Here is a 14,494-nt window from a genome sequence, read left to right as displayed (position 1 = left end):
GTGGGTTAAAGGTTTGAAATATTGCATAAATTACATTTGACTGAAATGCTTGTACTGAAACATTTTGCATTCTACCTATGATAAAACTGTGCTAGATGTCAAGTTTTGTGAAGAAGGGGCACTAGGAAGCTTTTTAGCTGTGTTTATGATCAATATGCATGACAGTGACTGTAAAATATGTATATTAGGTATGGAAATGACATATTTTGAGTTTTGATATTTGAGATTGCGCTACTTTGGGCGCTTTCGGCATTACTTTAACCACCAACCAACCACACCCCAGTCCCCCGCCCGGCCCGCCCGCACTGTCCTCTTTTTGGAAAACTAAAATATGGTCACCCTAGCTAACATTGTGTATAAATGCAGTTTTAATAATATTTTTTGGCATTACATAATTAAAAATGAGATCTCTTTAATAATGAGAATTGGGGGTGTGCTTAAATTGTCTACTGTAGGCCTACAATTTCAGTAATGTATAAAACAATACTTAAACTAGCTTTAAATGGCACTATAAAATAAAATTTATTCAAAGCTGTAAAATTACGATACCCGAGATGTAAATGACAAGTATAAAACACACCTTAACACTGTAAATATACAGTAGACACACCCAAGTATGTACTTTAAAAAAAATTTTTTTTTATTAATGCCAAGGTACCAAATGTAAAAATACAGAGAATATCAACAATACATACAAAGAGGTGACATTACATGCAAAGCACCATTTATAGATGTATGTAACAATAAATAAATAATACAAAACGAAAGATTTAACAAAATAAATTAAAAAGATTAAATAAATTAACCGTTTTAAAAGCCTTGAGATTCTTGGAAGATGAAATAGTTTGGGTATACTGTTGAACCTCTTTTTAATAAACAATATATAAAGGATTTTGATTAGTGAATTTACTGTGGTGAATATGAAATTTTGCAAGAAGTAATAATAGGTTAATAATAAAATATTCATTAATTTTATCTTTTTGTATATTAAAGAAGCCAAACAGTACATCCTTAAAAAGCAGAGAGAAACCCTGGAGTACACTGCGATTGATAACATTAGAAAATTCAATCCAAAATAGCTGTGTGTGAGGACAATCCACACCCAAGTATGTACTGTACTCAGAATGATACACGCGTGACGACGGGGTCACGTGGTTTGCCCATCTGGCCACGCCCCCTAGTGAATGAATCTCTATGTAGAGGAGAGGTGAAATGAATCATTCATGATTACAGTGGTAAGATGTGCACTTCGCTTCGAGGTTGTACTGTCAAAGGTAAGGCAATTCAGATAATATAGATGATATATAAGCATATGCATTTGATAAAAGATGAAAATACGTTTTCATATTAGTAGAAAATGAGTAGTTCCGGATATGCGCATTTGTTTTTGTACATGACCGGTCTCTTTAATTGTGACAGAACCGCATGATCTGATCGCGGAGCTGAAACCCGCTCATCCCCCGCGTCTGTACGGGTCTGCCGGCTGTGAGACATGGAGCGTCCGCTTCTCCCCGGACGGATCTTATTTTGCCTGGTCGATGGGATACGGCATCGTCAAACTCCTCTCCTGGCCGCTGACATCCAACGAGTGCGTCTGTGTTCATAACACAATGGGTTAATTAATATATAGGCTTATATGTAACACCACAATAAATTAATATTATGGGAGAACCTGTCACTAACAAAAAAGTAATATCACATCTGAAAAAACAGCTGAAACCGGTCCTTGTTGGCTGGTTTTAGCTGGTCTTCAAGTATGGTCATAGCTGGTTTACCATTAAAAAATTGGGTTACACTTTATTTTAAGGTGTATTTGTTACAGTGTAATTATACATTTAAGTACTGAGTAATATTAATTAACAACATGTAGTAACTAGGTTTAGGATTAGGGGTTGGTTTAGGGTTAGCCTATTGCATGTAATTATGCATAATTTTGTGCTAATACTATAGTAATTATATGTAACATGTAACAAGGACACCTTAAAATAAAGTGTTACCAAAAATAGTTTTATGTATGGTATATGGGATTTATCACAGTACCGTGGTACGGTACTTGTTTGAACAAAGTCACAGGGTAATGTGGAACAATAAAGGAGCAATGGAGGAAGCTGGAGCACAACTGAACCTTCTACATTCCTCTTTGTATTAACAGTAGCGCCGAAGCTGGATGCAGTGAAGAGAAGACGCTTAACTGCAGGCAAACGGTGTGGGCACTGGCGTTTGGACCATGCATGTCTACCCGAGTGGATGCTTTACATCAGAACGGACGTGATCATGAGCTACTGCTGGCCATTGGTCTGAACAACGGCGTGATCCAAGTGTGGGTCGTCTCAACTGGTAAGACTGAACTCTAGACTCGTTTTCACCATCAAGAACTTAGATCGGTCTAAACATTAACAGCATGGTGTTATACACATGTAGTAGAAGGTTTAATATGCTAGTAAATCCCTGTTCTGTCTTCAGGAAATCTGCGGGTTACTCTAACCGGACATCAGGCTCCTGTCAGGGATTTAGTCTTCACTCCAAATGGAAGTCTCACGCTTGTATCAGCCTCCCGAGACAAAACTTTAAGGATATGGGACTTGGCAAAGAAAGGTCAAAGCATCTGATGTGGAAGCAACCTATCTTTGCAATGGGATGAAAATAAGTTTTCATGACCTTTAATTTTGTACTTATGAAGATTGTAATGCTGATATTTGCAGGCGCCAGTCCCCATGTGCTGCGGGGTCCAGACTACTGGGTCTTCAGATGTTCCATATCACCTGACAGCAGTGTGATCGCCTCCGTTTGCAACCTCGACTCTGTGAGTTTCTTTTTTTTAAGTATTATTTATATACTGATACGTTATTAATGTTTTGAATTAGCTTTTATTTTATATTTTGTTTTCATTTTAATTTATTTTATTGATTTTGCTGTGCTTTTGTCAGTTTTATTAGTTATACAAGTAATATTTCCATGTAGCTTTATTTTTTATCTACTTTTTTACATTTTATTTCAATTAACAACAATGCTGCAGTGGCCTCAAAAGCTGTATGCTTGCATTAAAAATGTCAACAAAGAACATTTTTCTTGTTTATTAAGTAGCAAGTAAGTGTTTTTTAAACACACAGCACATGCACATTTTCCAAAGTAAAACATTTCACAAACAGAAGTTTGTTAGATTTTGTATAATAAATAATAGTAATAGCTAAACTGTTCAAAATGAAAACAAAAAGTATTTGAACACTTTTGTACAGTAGTTACTGCACTGAAGCTGTGGTTACTCTGCTAAGATGTCTTCTTGTAGTTATATAAAGGGTTTAGTTATATAATCAGGGAGACTTTTAGTCTCTGCAACAGGATATCCTGTAGAGCCATGCAGATAAAATAATAACAGTTCTTTTTATTGTTGTGATTGTGATTACTGAACTGTTACATCGTCTGAATGTTGTTTTCCCAACAGAAGGTGTATTTGTGGAGCTTGCGGTCCTACACCTTCATGAGACACCTTACATATGACCATGAGCGCACCATGGCATCATGTGACTTTTCCCAGGATGGAGCGCTGCTCGCGATCGCTTCGTATCATTCGACCACAGGCTGGTGGCTGGACCTGTGGGACCCCTATACAGCTGATCTCATGACTAGAGTAGAGTATGTTGGCCAACCAAGATGTTATTTTCTCATATCATATTTTTATTAATTTTTTACAATAACTATGATTTTTTTTTTAAATAAAGAAAATTTGAGATAAAGCCGTTTTACTTATTTTTGGGACAAAAAGTTCGGAACAGTGGGAATGTTCTGCTAAACGTCATCTTTCATGCTTCACAGAAAAAAGAGAATCTTTTTTGATGACAGAATTTTATTATTTTGAAAATTACATTCAATGCTGAATGATTTGATGTTTTTATAAATGTAGACATAAATCGTCTAATTTACTAACTGATATGGTAAAAATAAATAGTTTACCCAAAAATGAACATATGCTGAAAATGTACTCACCTTCAGGCCATTCAAGATATAGTTGAGTTTGTTTCTTCATCAGAACAGATTTGGAGAAATGTAGCATTACATCACTCGCTCACAAATGGATCATCTGCAGTGAATGGGTGCCGTCAGAATGAGAGTCCAAACAGCTGATTAAAACATCACAATAATCCACAACACTCCAGTCCATCAATTAACATCTTGTGAAGTTGAAAGCTTCTTGTTTGTACGAAAAAAAATTCATCATCAAGGCGTTTTAAATTTAAGTTATCTCTTCTGGTCAAAATACGAGACAACATTTCTTCCATCCACTATCCTTGCACATCAAAATCCACTGATTTATTTGTTTGGAAGTGTTTTGGACTGTTTTTGCCTGTGAACAATGCTTGATCTGTGCATATTTCATTCCTGATTCAGATGAGATGGCTTTTTTTTTTTTTACTGGAAGAAGCAATTTTCTGTATAGAGGACTCATATTTTGGCCAGAAGAAACCTTTTAATGTTAAAAACTTATCAATGATGAATTTGTTTCTTACAAACGCCCAGCTTTTCACTTCACAAGACATTATTTGATGGACTGGAGTGGTGTGGATTACTTGTGATATTTTTCTCAGCCGTTTGGACACTCATTTTGACGGCACCCATTCACTGCAGAGGATCCATTGGTGAGCAAGTCATGTAATGCTAAATTTCTCCAAATCCGTTCTAATGAAAAAACAAACTCCTCTACATCTTGACAGGCCTGAGGGTGAGTACATATCCAGCCAATTAAAATTTCCAGGTGAACTATGTTGCAATATACTGCATGTTGGAAAAAATATTTTCTTCTCTTTCCAGAGACTGTAAGGTGTGTGCTTACAGAAGTGACAATCTACTGACATCTCTTAGCTTCTCTCCGGTTGGTCTGCTTCTGACATTTAAAGACTATAGGTGAGCAGTGAACCATCCATTTGAGATCTGAGATCTTCAGAACTACATGACCAGACATCACCCTTGTGACCTGACACCTTTCTCTATTGTTACTAATGACACTGTACTGTGTTGCAGGGCGTTACGGATCTGGGATGTGGAACGAGATAAACTAGTCACAGACACTGATCACAACCGAGCCGGTGGCGTGTGCTGTGCTTTCCATCCACACGGGGGCGTCATCGCTACAGGGTATTGCAAGTCACATCATGGAGTTGGAACATCATTGATATTCAGTTTCAGCTGACAGTGTTTAACTCTAGAATTTTCTTCTGCTTGTATGCTGGAAAAAATATGAAGAAGTTCTTTATATTTGATTGTAGGTGCAGAGATGGACATGTAAAATTCTGGCGAGTTCCTCGTCTCGTTCCGAGCCTTAAGCATCTGTGCCGGATTGCCCTGAGATTCTCCATTTCAACCTATCAAGTGCAGGCTCTTCCCTTGCCAAAAAAAATCCTGGAATACCTTACTTACAGGGACATTCCAAAGCGAAAGATTGTATGTTGTAAAGAACACTGCAGATGACTGGAAACAGTAATGTTTGTGGGTCAAACTTGACACCATACTTGAAATAATTATTTAAAGACTTTATTTTTTACATAACTACTTTGAAAATGTAGCATTTGTTTTACAAAGTACTGAGACGAGCGTTATTTTAAGCTTAAAAATATAAACATTTCAAAAATATTACAGGGTTCTGCGCAGTTTTTTTTTTTTTTTGTCAGAACAATATGAAGAAGTAAACAACTTCCTCTCATGACATCACGGGTCTATGTTACATAACCCTTTTAAAAGTGTGAACCAATGGTCTATCCATCGCTGACTACTGTGTCTCTAACAGCCTGGAAAGCTGCAACCATTGAGCTCAGCTGGATCTTCTCATTGGTTCCAGAGGCCAGACGATACCTTATGGTTAAAAAGGAATGAACAGAAGTTGAAGCTCACTCGAGTACGTACATAAACTTCATCTACTGTTCAAAAGTTTAGGGTTGGTACGATTTTTCAGTTTTTTAAAAGTGTCTTAGTCTCACCAAGGCTGCAATCATTTGATAAGAAATACAGTAAAAACAACAATTTTGTGAAATACACAATTTAAAAGAACTCTTTTCTATTTGAATACATTTTAAAATGTAATTTATTGTGATGCAAAGCTGAATTTTCAGCATCATTACTCCAGTCTTCAGTGTCACATGATCCTTCAGAAATCATTCTAATATGCTGATTTGCTGCTCAAGAAACATTTACGATTACTACCAATGATAAAAACAGTTGTGCTGCTTAATATTTTTGAGCAAACTTCAAAAGAAAGAAGAAGTTCAAAAGAACAGCATTTATTTGGAATAGAAATATTTAGCAACATTATAAATGTCTTTGCTGTCACATTTGACCAATTTAATGCATCCTTGCTGAATTAAAGTATTAATTTGATTGTATATGTTATACAATATTCATAATTATTTTCAAATGACCAATGCATATGTGACCCTGGATCACAAAACCAGTCTTAAGTCGCTGGGGTATATTTGTAGCAATAGCCAAAAAACATTGTATGGGTCAAAATGATTGATTTTTGTTTCATGCCAAAAATCATTAGGATATTTAGTAAAGATCATGTTACATGAAGATATTTTGTAAATTTCTTACCGTAAATATATCAAAACTTAATTTTTGATTAGTAATATGCATTGCTAAGAACTTTAAAGGCGATTTTCTCAATAAATGTTTTTTTTGCACCCTCAGATTCCAGCTTTTCAACTAGCTGTATCTCGGTCAAATATTGTCCTAACAAACCATACATCAATGGAAAGATTATTTATTCAGCTTTCAGATGATGCATAAATCTCAATTTCTGCATTGCTAAGAACTTCATTTGGACAACTTTAAAGATGATTTTCTCAATATTTAGATTTTTTTGCACCGTCAGATTCCAGATTTTCAAATAGTTGTATCTCGGCCAAATATTGTCCTATCATAACAAACCATACATCAATGGCAGCTTTCAGATGATGTATAAATCTCAATTTCAAAAAATTGACCCTTATGACTGGTTTTGTGGTCCAGGGTCACATATTTACATTAATCAGGTGAATCTGTTTAACTCATGTAGATAAAGTATCCATGAGTCATATGGGAGTGGTGCTGTTTGCTTCATTCGACACATTTCATTACACCAAATACACAAAATTATGTTCTTTTTAGCAGCATCATATGACCCCTTTAATCAAACCAGTCCTAAATAGAACAGTGTGCACACTTCTCTACTGATTTACTAAATAACTTGACATAATAAATGTACTTACTCAATATCGGCAAGTTTTATAAGCAAGCCCATGCGGATGGAGGGTGGGAAGTCCACTGAAATAGAAACACAAAAACATTAGAGCAAAATTAACCCACCTAACTGTGCTCAAACAACACTTTGATTGTGTGACCAATAAATCAGATTTAAAATAATCAAATCTAAATATCTTTTGTCATTTTAAAACATTCCAAAAAAAAAAAAAAAAACCCTACAGAAAACATGACATGCTGTGTGATAAACATATTTTGGCATGCAAAAAAATTATATACTCATTATTGCAGTCTGGATTCTGAAAATAGTGTAATATTTAGTGCATTAGTGTGTGTGAAGCACGCTACACTCTGCTACTTCTAACAGGCATCCTTTAAAACAAGAACCGGTTTCCATGACGACCACAAAAGGATCTCCATGGTAACAAGGGCAGGGAAAACATGTAGCTCATCATCACTACATCAAAGTTGTGATGGGTTGTGTGTGGCGTTCTGGACTGCTTTAGTTATTTTGAACAGGAATCAGTTATAGAGCCATGCATGGCTGAATTAAAAGTGTAGTCTTACCACAGTGAATGAGACGATGGACTTCTGTTAAAATGTCATGAAGTGCCAGACCTTTTAGAGTTTTGAGCTGCAGAATTTCTGTTGGATCCAGATAAGGACTTTGGAAACGTCATAAACTACCGTATTGTCCCGAATATAAGACGATATTTTTTTTCTTGGAAATACATCTGAAAAAACGCGGTCGTCTTATATTCAGGGTCTCGACTTTGACATGTCAATAATACACCCACAACACTAGGTGGCGCCAAATCTGTTTTTTTTTTTTTTAATGGTATATCAAAAAGGGTATTTTTTTTAAATGTGATTGTTGGTACATTTTACCAGTTTTTACCATACTTTCAAAACAAAAATTAAAATAGGAAAAATATGCAATATGAAAATAATTGAAGACAAAATGTGTTTTACTGAGAAAAAACAAGATTTGTTTTTTAAAAAGCCTTTTTCCAAAAGGTACATCTGGAAAAAGGGGGGTCGTCTTATAATCGGGGTCGTCTTATATTCGGGCCAACACGGTAATATCAGCAACTTACAATTCCACAATTCCTGTATAAACACTTAATGTCATTAATAAAATAACAGTTTATTAAATGATAAATATCAATATTAAGATTTATTTTTTTAAAATAAAAGAATATATAATTATAATAGCATACATAATTAAAATATATAAATATTTCAATAATTTTTTTTATTCCCTTTTCTATAGTAATAATAATAAAAGAAATTTGATGTTTGATTGTACATTCAAAATATTACATGTATATAGCACAAATGTAATACATTGAGCATAGTCTATGTTTGATGTCATTTTCCTGATATGCATATAATGTTTGTAAATATATATATTTATGTGAAATTTTACCAATTTATTAATTTATTGACTGTTATTATTATTAATACATTCTATCAATGTTTTAATTTTGGCAGAAAGAGTTAATGTGGGAGAAAATAGAAATTTCAAAATTGTATTGAGCTTTTTGTTAATGCTTTGGAAAATATATAAAAAAAAGAAATCTGAGTTATTAAACTAATAAAAAATTATTATTGATTAATAAACATTCTACATTATTATTATTAACAACAACAACAACAACAACAATAATACTACTACTACCAATAATAATTCTATTTTGTAATGATCAATTTATAAAATTTAATTCATGTTTATTTTAATTTTATTTAGACTTTTTGTAGATGCTGCCTTCCAAAGCGATTTCTTATCCCCTCACAGCAATCTTAAGAACAAAAACAAAAAAAATACTATCAAAAAGATTACACATTTCAAAAAAAGAAAGGTTATGCATTACTGTAAAGCTTGGAGAACTAACTAACCAACCTCTACAGTAGAAAGGATACGGTTATATGCAGTGGTGAAGTCTTTATTGAGGGCCCAGTCCAGTATGTTAGCGATGTCTGATCTGAGAGGATGTCCAGTACATGTGTACACTGTCTCCTCTGTCACCTTCCCATAGGCCATATGTGTACTCTGTACATAAAAAAAACACACGATACAGATTTTTCTAAATATTTTTCATGCCAGCAGCAGTGCAGTAAGCAAACCACAAAACATCACTTTTTCATATGATACACAACTGTAAAATGTTTAATGATCGCCTCATGTCTCCTGTTGAAAGGGTCACAATGGCCTTCATGCCATCTGGAGTGATGTCAATGCTATCAGTGAAAAACAGATTTTTAAATATGCAGGAATCTATGCTAGGGAAATACAATGTTTGGTTTTATTTGCTCAAAGTTGTGTCCTGCGCCAGAGGGCAGAGCCCATATGAAATGTGTGTTTGTGTGAAGAGTTTATAATCAAATGGTCCGTAGGGCTGGGTCACTCGAGCCAGGCTCTTTTGTGTTCAGGGTCTTTTGAGTGGATCCATCTGATGACACACTTCAGATATCATCCAAAAATTCAGGACGGTCTTAATACAGTCATGTCAATGTTGCTCTATCTTCAACCCGCACAAAAGATGTCTGGGGCCCGTTCTTCGTACGTTGCTAACTCAGAGATGCAGATAACATGATCTTGACTCTTAAGAAACTTTAAATAATGATGTCACGTAACAAATCTGTTCAAATATCAAATTAAATGAATTGCTAATTGCTACATTGAAATAAAAATGTAAAGCCTGTACAAAAATTAGAAATCGTGAATATAAATAATTGGGAATCACGTAAAAAATTTAAATTAAATGAAAACACATTTCATTTATCTATTATAACATTTATGTAGTTTTGTTCGCTTGGATTAAAATTCCAGAAATTTGTCAAGTTTTTCGTCAGGTGTCTTTTTTAATTATATGATGTCATTACGTTGCTGTCTTGCCGCCAGCCAATCGCTGCATTGCTGATCGTGGTTTCGAGTATCGATACATAGTCCCTTTTAAACCAACCCATGAACGCGCAATTATCTCAGATAACTCAATCCAGCCATACTAATCATCAACAACAGGTGCATTCGTAGAACCGAGTTAGCCAGATCCTGATTAGCGCGATGATATCATCTTGAATGTGACATTTCATCTCGGATGTAATAAGCGACGTACGAAGAACGGGCCCCTGACCTCTAATTACACACAAATAGAAATAGAAATAAATGTTTACCTTTTCTGGGAAAAATAAATAAACAAAATAAAAATTGAGTGGTGTGGATTTCTTTCAGAATGCAATCAATTCTACACTAATTTCATACAGAAATAACATCCACTTGACCTGGATTTGCTGTGATGAGTCTCACCTCTCTTGCTGTATCACATGCTCTAGTCTGGGAATCATCTGGCTCTGGGACAGGGGGCCGAAACGAAACCGTGTGCATCGAGACTGCAGCGCAGGTATGATCTTTGAAAGGTAGTTACAGATCAGACAGAAGCGTGTGTTCTCTGTAAACTTCTCAATGACTGAGAGAGAGAGAGGGAGTGGGAAAAAAAATCAGGTGTGGTTTAATGAAGTCTGCATAAATAAAAAATATAATGCATTATTTGAAATCATAAAAATTATTCAAATAAAGAATATTATAAAACACATTTTTAATAATAATAACAATAAAGAATAGATATTTATCTAGAATATCCAGAACACACATTCATACATTTTAAAGCATAAAGCAGATGTTGTGTCAAAATTATCATAAATATCCCAAACATTAACTAAATATTTTTTTCCAATCATACTGCTCACATTCATTCTCATTCAAAATATAATAAAAATAATTTAAATAAAAAAATAGATACTAAATCTTAAACTCTTTAAATATTTTTCCAATCACAATGCTTATTCAAGTCTAAAAATAAAATAATTATTACATTAAATAATAAAAAATATTAAAATCAAGAATAATATAAAAGGCATGAAATTAAAATAACAATAATAATAACAATAACAACAACAACAACAAATAGATCCTTATTTACTAAGATATCCAGATCAGACATGCTTACATTTTAAAACCTAAAATAAAGCATAGTTTAAAAAAAAAAATAGAATCAGGTGCTTGGTCAAATTTAACCTTAAACTCTCTAAATATTTTTTTCCCAATCATAATCACACTGCTCTCATTCATGTCTCACTGTGGACAGTGAAATGGCAGAACCCTATTCTTCTGCCATCGGGACATTTGGGGGCTCAGCAGGTGAGCTGATGGAGGGGCAGATGGTACGCTACCTCTCCTTAAAGCATTCTGTGCGTCCTGGGTCATAGCATCCGCCTCGTCCAGGATCACCAACTTAAAGCCTTTCCTACAAGAAGCAAACATAGAGAACGGAACATTATTTTACAACAACAGTATACATTTTAATGCAATAAAAGTCTAAAGACAAGATGTCATTCAATAGTTGCCTGTTATATATTGCTGTATGTGAGAACAGATATTATACTATACAAATTGTTCATAAATGGGATGTAAGGGTGAGTACTGTTCTTACTTGAAGATGGTTCGTGTGCTGGCAAAGCTGAGGATCGGCCCCCTCACCACATCTATGCCACGGTCATCTGACGCATTGAGCTGATGAAGTAAAATGCACAATAATAAAAAATAAAAAAAAACATTTAAAAGGTTTGCAACAAGCATACTTATCTTTCATTTGTTAATATAAAAATAAATAAGAAAGTGATCATAAATTAATGAATATAGAATTTATTTTATAGACTTAATATCAGAAAAAATTAACTATCTATTTCACATAGAGAACGGAACATTATTTTACAACAACAGTATACATTTTAATGCAATAAAAGTCTAAAGACAAGATGTCATTCAATAGTTGCCTGTTATATATTGCTGTATGTGAGAACAGATATTATATCATACAAATTGTTCATAAATGGGATGTAAGGGTGAGTACTGTTCTTACTTGAAGATGGTTCGTGTGCTGGCAAAGCTGAGGATCGGCCCCCTCACCACATCTATGCCACGGTCATCTGACGCATTGAGCTGATGAAGTAAAATGCACAAAAAAAAAAAAACATTTAAAAGGTTTGCAACAAGCATACTTATCTTTCATTTGTTAATATAAAAATAAATAAGAAAGTGATCATAAATTAATGAATATAGAATTTATTTTATAGACTTAATATCAGAAAAAATTAACAAAATATCTATTTCAGCTTTAACTGTTCACCCAAAAATGAAAATTTGCTGAAAATTTACTCACCCTCAGTCCTTCAAAGATGCAAAGGAGTTAGTTTCTTCATTGGAACAGATTTGGAGAAATTTAGAGGAAGCACTATTATAGACAGAGGACCCAATTTTAGCCGAAAGCAACGATTTGAGGTTAAAAATGTCTTGATGGATTTGTTCATTACAAACACACAGCTTTTCGCTTCACACGATGTTAATTGATGGACTGGCGTAGTGTGGATTACTTGTGAATTATTGTGATGTTTTTATCAGTTGTTTGGACTCTCATTCTGACGGCACCCATTCACTGCAAAGGATCCACTGGAGAGCAAGTGATGTAATGCTACATTTCTCCAAATCTGTTCCGATGAAGAAACAAACATCTACATCTTGGACGGCCTAAGGAGGAGTACATTTTCAGCTATTTTTAATTTTTGTGTGAACTATTCTTTTAAGTGGATGACCACATATATTTTTTTTGTCATGGGGAAAAATTCGCCAAACATATGCATCTGGAAAACAACTGCAAACTTCTATAGTACCTCCAGGACCATGGAGTTGAACTCTTTATCTTTGTACAGCTGTTTAGCACATGCTAGTATAGTAGAGGTCTTTCCTGTTCCTGGAGGTCCATAGAAGAGCAGATGAGGCAATCGGTCTTCACTGATGAACTTCTGAACTGTGGAAGAAAAAGAAAGAGGACATTTATAAAAAATTAATTTATATAGAAATTTCAAGAATATACTGGTCATTTACATAATATTAGGAAAAAATGGATGCAAAAGTACCATAAAAGTAGTCCATACAACTTTTGGAATATATATATATTTAAGTTGTCTGAAGCCATATTGTTTTGTGTAAAAATCAAACTAAAATTTAACATGGATGCAACTGAATTTTCATTTTGGGTAAACAATTCACAGAGACTCTCCTGTATATTACTCTTACAGTGCAAATCTTAGTTTGTTAATAATAATAATAATAATAATAATGAAAGAGTACAATTTATAATTCATTGATCACTGCTTACTTGTGCTCAGGATGTCTTGATGAGAGATGAGGTCATCTAATGTAATTTGAGGTTAAAAATGTCTTGATGGATTTGTTCATTACAAACACACAGCTTTTCGCTTCACACGATGTTAATTGATGGACTGGCGTAATAATAATAATAATAATAATAATGAAAGAGTACAATTTATAATTCATTGATCACTGCTTACTTGTGCTCAGGATGTCTTGATGAGAGATGAGGTCATCTAATGTCTGTGGCCTGTACTTTTCAACCCTGAAAATCAAGAAATAATATTTGTAAAACACTGTTTTTCCCCCCATCATATTGTTTATCTAGTGGAGTGACAGCAATTCTAATAAACTTTCTTACCTGTTTAAAACAACCCACCCATAATTTACGCATACTAACATTATGGTGTTATTATAACGACAGTAGCTATAACCACAAGTAGATATTATTAATAAAGAGTTTATCATTTCAGACATGTGCTTTAATAAGGATTACTTTGCAGTGAATTGACTGATACACTTGAGTTGTCATCGTTTTTCTCCATCAACGAACCGATGTCAGCTGTCATAATATAATATTAATAATACAGGTCTGATACGTTCTTGTGTATATATTTTATACATACTAAACGACGAGCTCAACTACAGCCCATAGTGATTTAATATCCATAAATTAATATGGCCATAAGTGCAGAATAAGCGCAATCCAGATGTAAACAAAGCAAACTTGTGCAGTGCTGCACATGTCGGCTAAAGAATGTCTCAAGTGAAATAAACACCTTTTAAGCATTAGCTAAGAACACAAGATCGAAATGTGTACTACTAAACGCAAAGGACATTACCATGGTAAATTTCTCGTCTGAGGTTGTGCTTTACTTGTTGATGCCATCTTGTATTTTTTTCAATCAGCCCCACGATGTGCTTTGGCGCGTTTTCTTCTTCTTCTTCTCCTTCTTCTTCTTTTTGTTCAATGGCCGTTCACTCCTTAGGAGTATTACCGCCACCTACTGTATATCTTGCGCACATGGGTGATGAATCTGTATAGCTATATAT

At 34.2% G+C, this 14,494-nt stretch overlaps 2 protein-coding genes across 4 annotated transcripts; one reads left to right on the top strand and one right to left on the bottom strand.

Annotated features, from left to right (window-relative positions):
* Positions 1-1,183: 1,183 nt before the first annotated feature.
* LOC107716543 (WD repeat and SOCS box-containing protein 2-like) lies at positions 1,184-5,489 on the top strand. The gene is made up of 9 exons (XM_016523017.1): positions 1,184-1,274; positions 1,420-1,588; positions 2,153-2,337; positions 2,464-2,595; positions 2,703-2,803; positions 3,443-3,633; positions 4,807-4,899; positions 5,017-5,130; positions 5,262-5,489. The coding sequence occupies exons 1-9, from the start codon at positions 1,241-1,243 to the stop codon at positions 5,461-5,463; spliced, it is 1,221 nt and encodes a 406-aa protein (XP_016378503.1). The 5' UTR covers positions 1,184-1,240; the 3' UTR covers positions 5,464-5,489.
* LOC107716544 (replication factor C subunit 5-like) lies at positions 1,523-14,391 on the bottom strand. 3 transcript variants are annotated; one of them, XM_016523019.1, is made up of 11 exons: positions 14,284-14,391; positions 13,642-13,706; positions 12,961-13,097; positions 12,153-12,232; positions 11,464-11,537; positions 10,541-10,700; positions 9,390-9,471; positions 9,154-9,283; positions 7,798-7,875; positions 7,239-7,293; positions 1,523-1,594 (listed from the first exon to the last, which is right to left on the bottom strand). In XM_016523019.1, exons 1-11 carry the CDS (start codon positions 14,328-14,330, stop codon positions 1,555-1,557), a joined length of 948 nt encoding a protein of 315 aa, XP_016378505.1. In that variant the 5' UTR covers positions 14,331-14,391; the 3' UTR covers positions 1,523-1,554. The 3 variants fall into 3 exon arrangements, with proteins under 3 accessions (XP_016378505.1, XP_016378504.1, XP_016378506.1); XM_016523018.1 differs by lacking the exon at positions 1,523-1,594 and adding an exon at positions 5,614-5,844; XM_016523020.1 differs by lacking the exons at positions 1,523-1,594; positions 7,239-7,293; positions 7,798-7,875 and adding an exon at positions 8,993-9,032 and having other exon boundaries at positions 9,134-9,283.
* Positions 14,392-14,494: the final 103 nt, after the last annotated feature.

Source organism: Sinocyclocheilus rhinocerous, unplaced genomic scaffold (assembly GCF_001515625.1).
Source record: "Sinocyclocheilus rhinocerous isolate Xijiao unplaced genomic scaffold, SAMN03320098_v1.1 scaffold1231, whole genome shotgun sequence".
Lineage (NCBI taxonomy): Eukaryota > Metazoa > Chordata > Actinopteri > Cypriniformes > Cyprinidae > Sinocyclocheilus > Sinocyclocheilus rhinocerous.
This window is presented reverse-complemented; position numbering and strand designations above follow the sequence as displayed.

Coding starts and splice junctions, on each gene's coding strand:
- LOC107716544 (XM_016523018.1), bottom strand. CDS start 14,330: ATGGCATCAACAAGTAAAGCACAACCTCAGACGAGAAATTTACCATG. Junction 12,233..12,960: donor TCAACTCCATGGTCCTGGAG/GTACTATAGAAG, acceptor TTACTTCATCAG/CTCAATGCGTCAGATGACCG. Junction 7,876..9,153: donor CTTCACCACTGCATATAACC/GTATCCTTTCTA, acceptor TGGATCCAACAG/AAATTCTGCAGCTCAAAACT.
- LOC107716543 (XM_016523017.1), top strand. CDS start 1,241: ATGTGCACTTCGCTTCGAGGTTGTACTGTCAAAG. Junction 1,275..1,419: donor TCGAGGTTGTACTGTCAAAG/GTAAGGCAATTC, acceptor TAATTGTGACAG/AACCGCATGATCTGATCGCG. Junction 3,634..4,806: donor GATCTCATGACTAGAGTAGA/GTATGTTGGCCA, acceptor TTCTCTTTCCAG/AGACTGTAAGGTGTGTGCTT.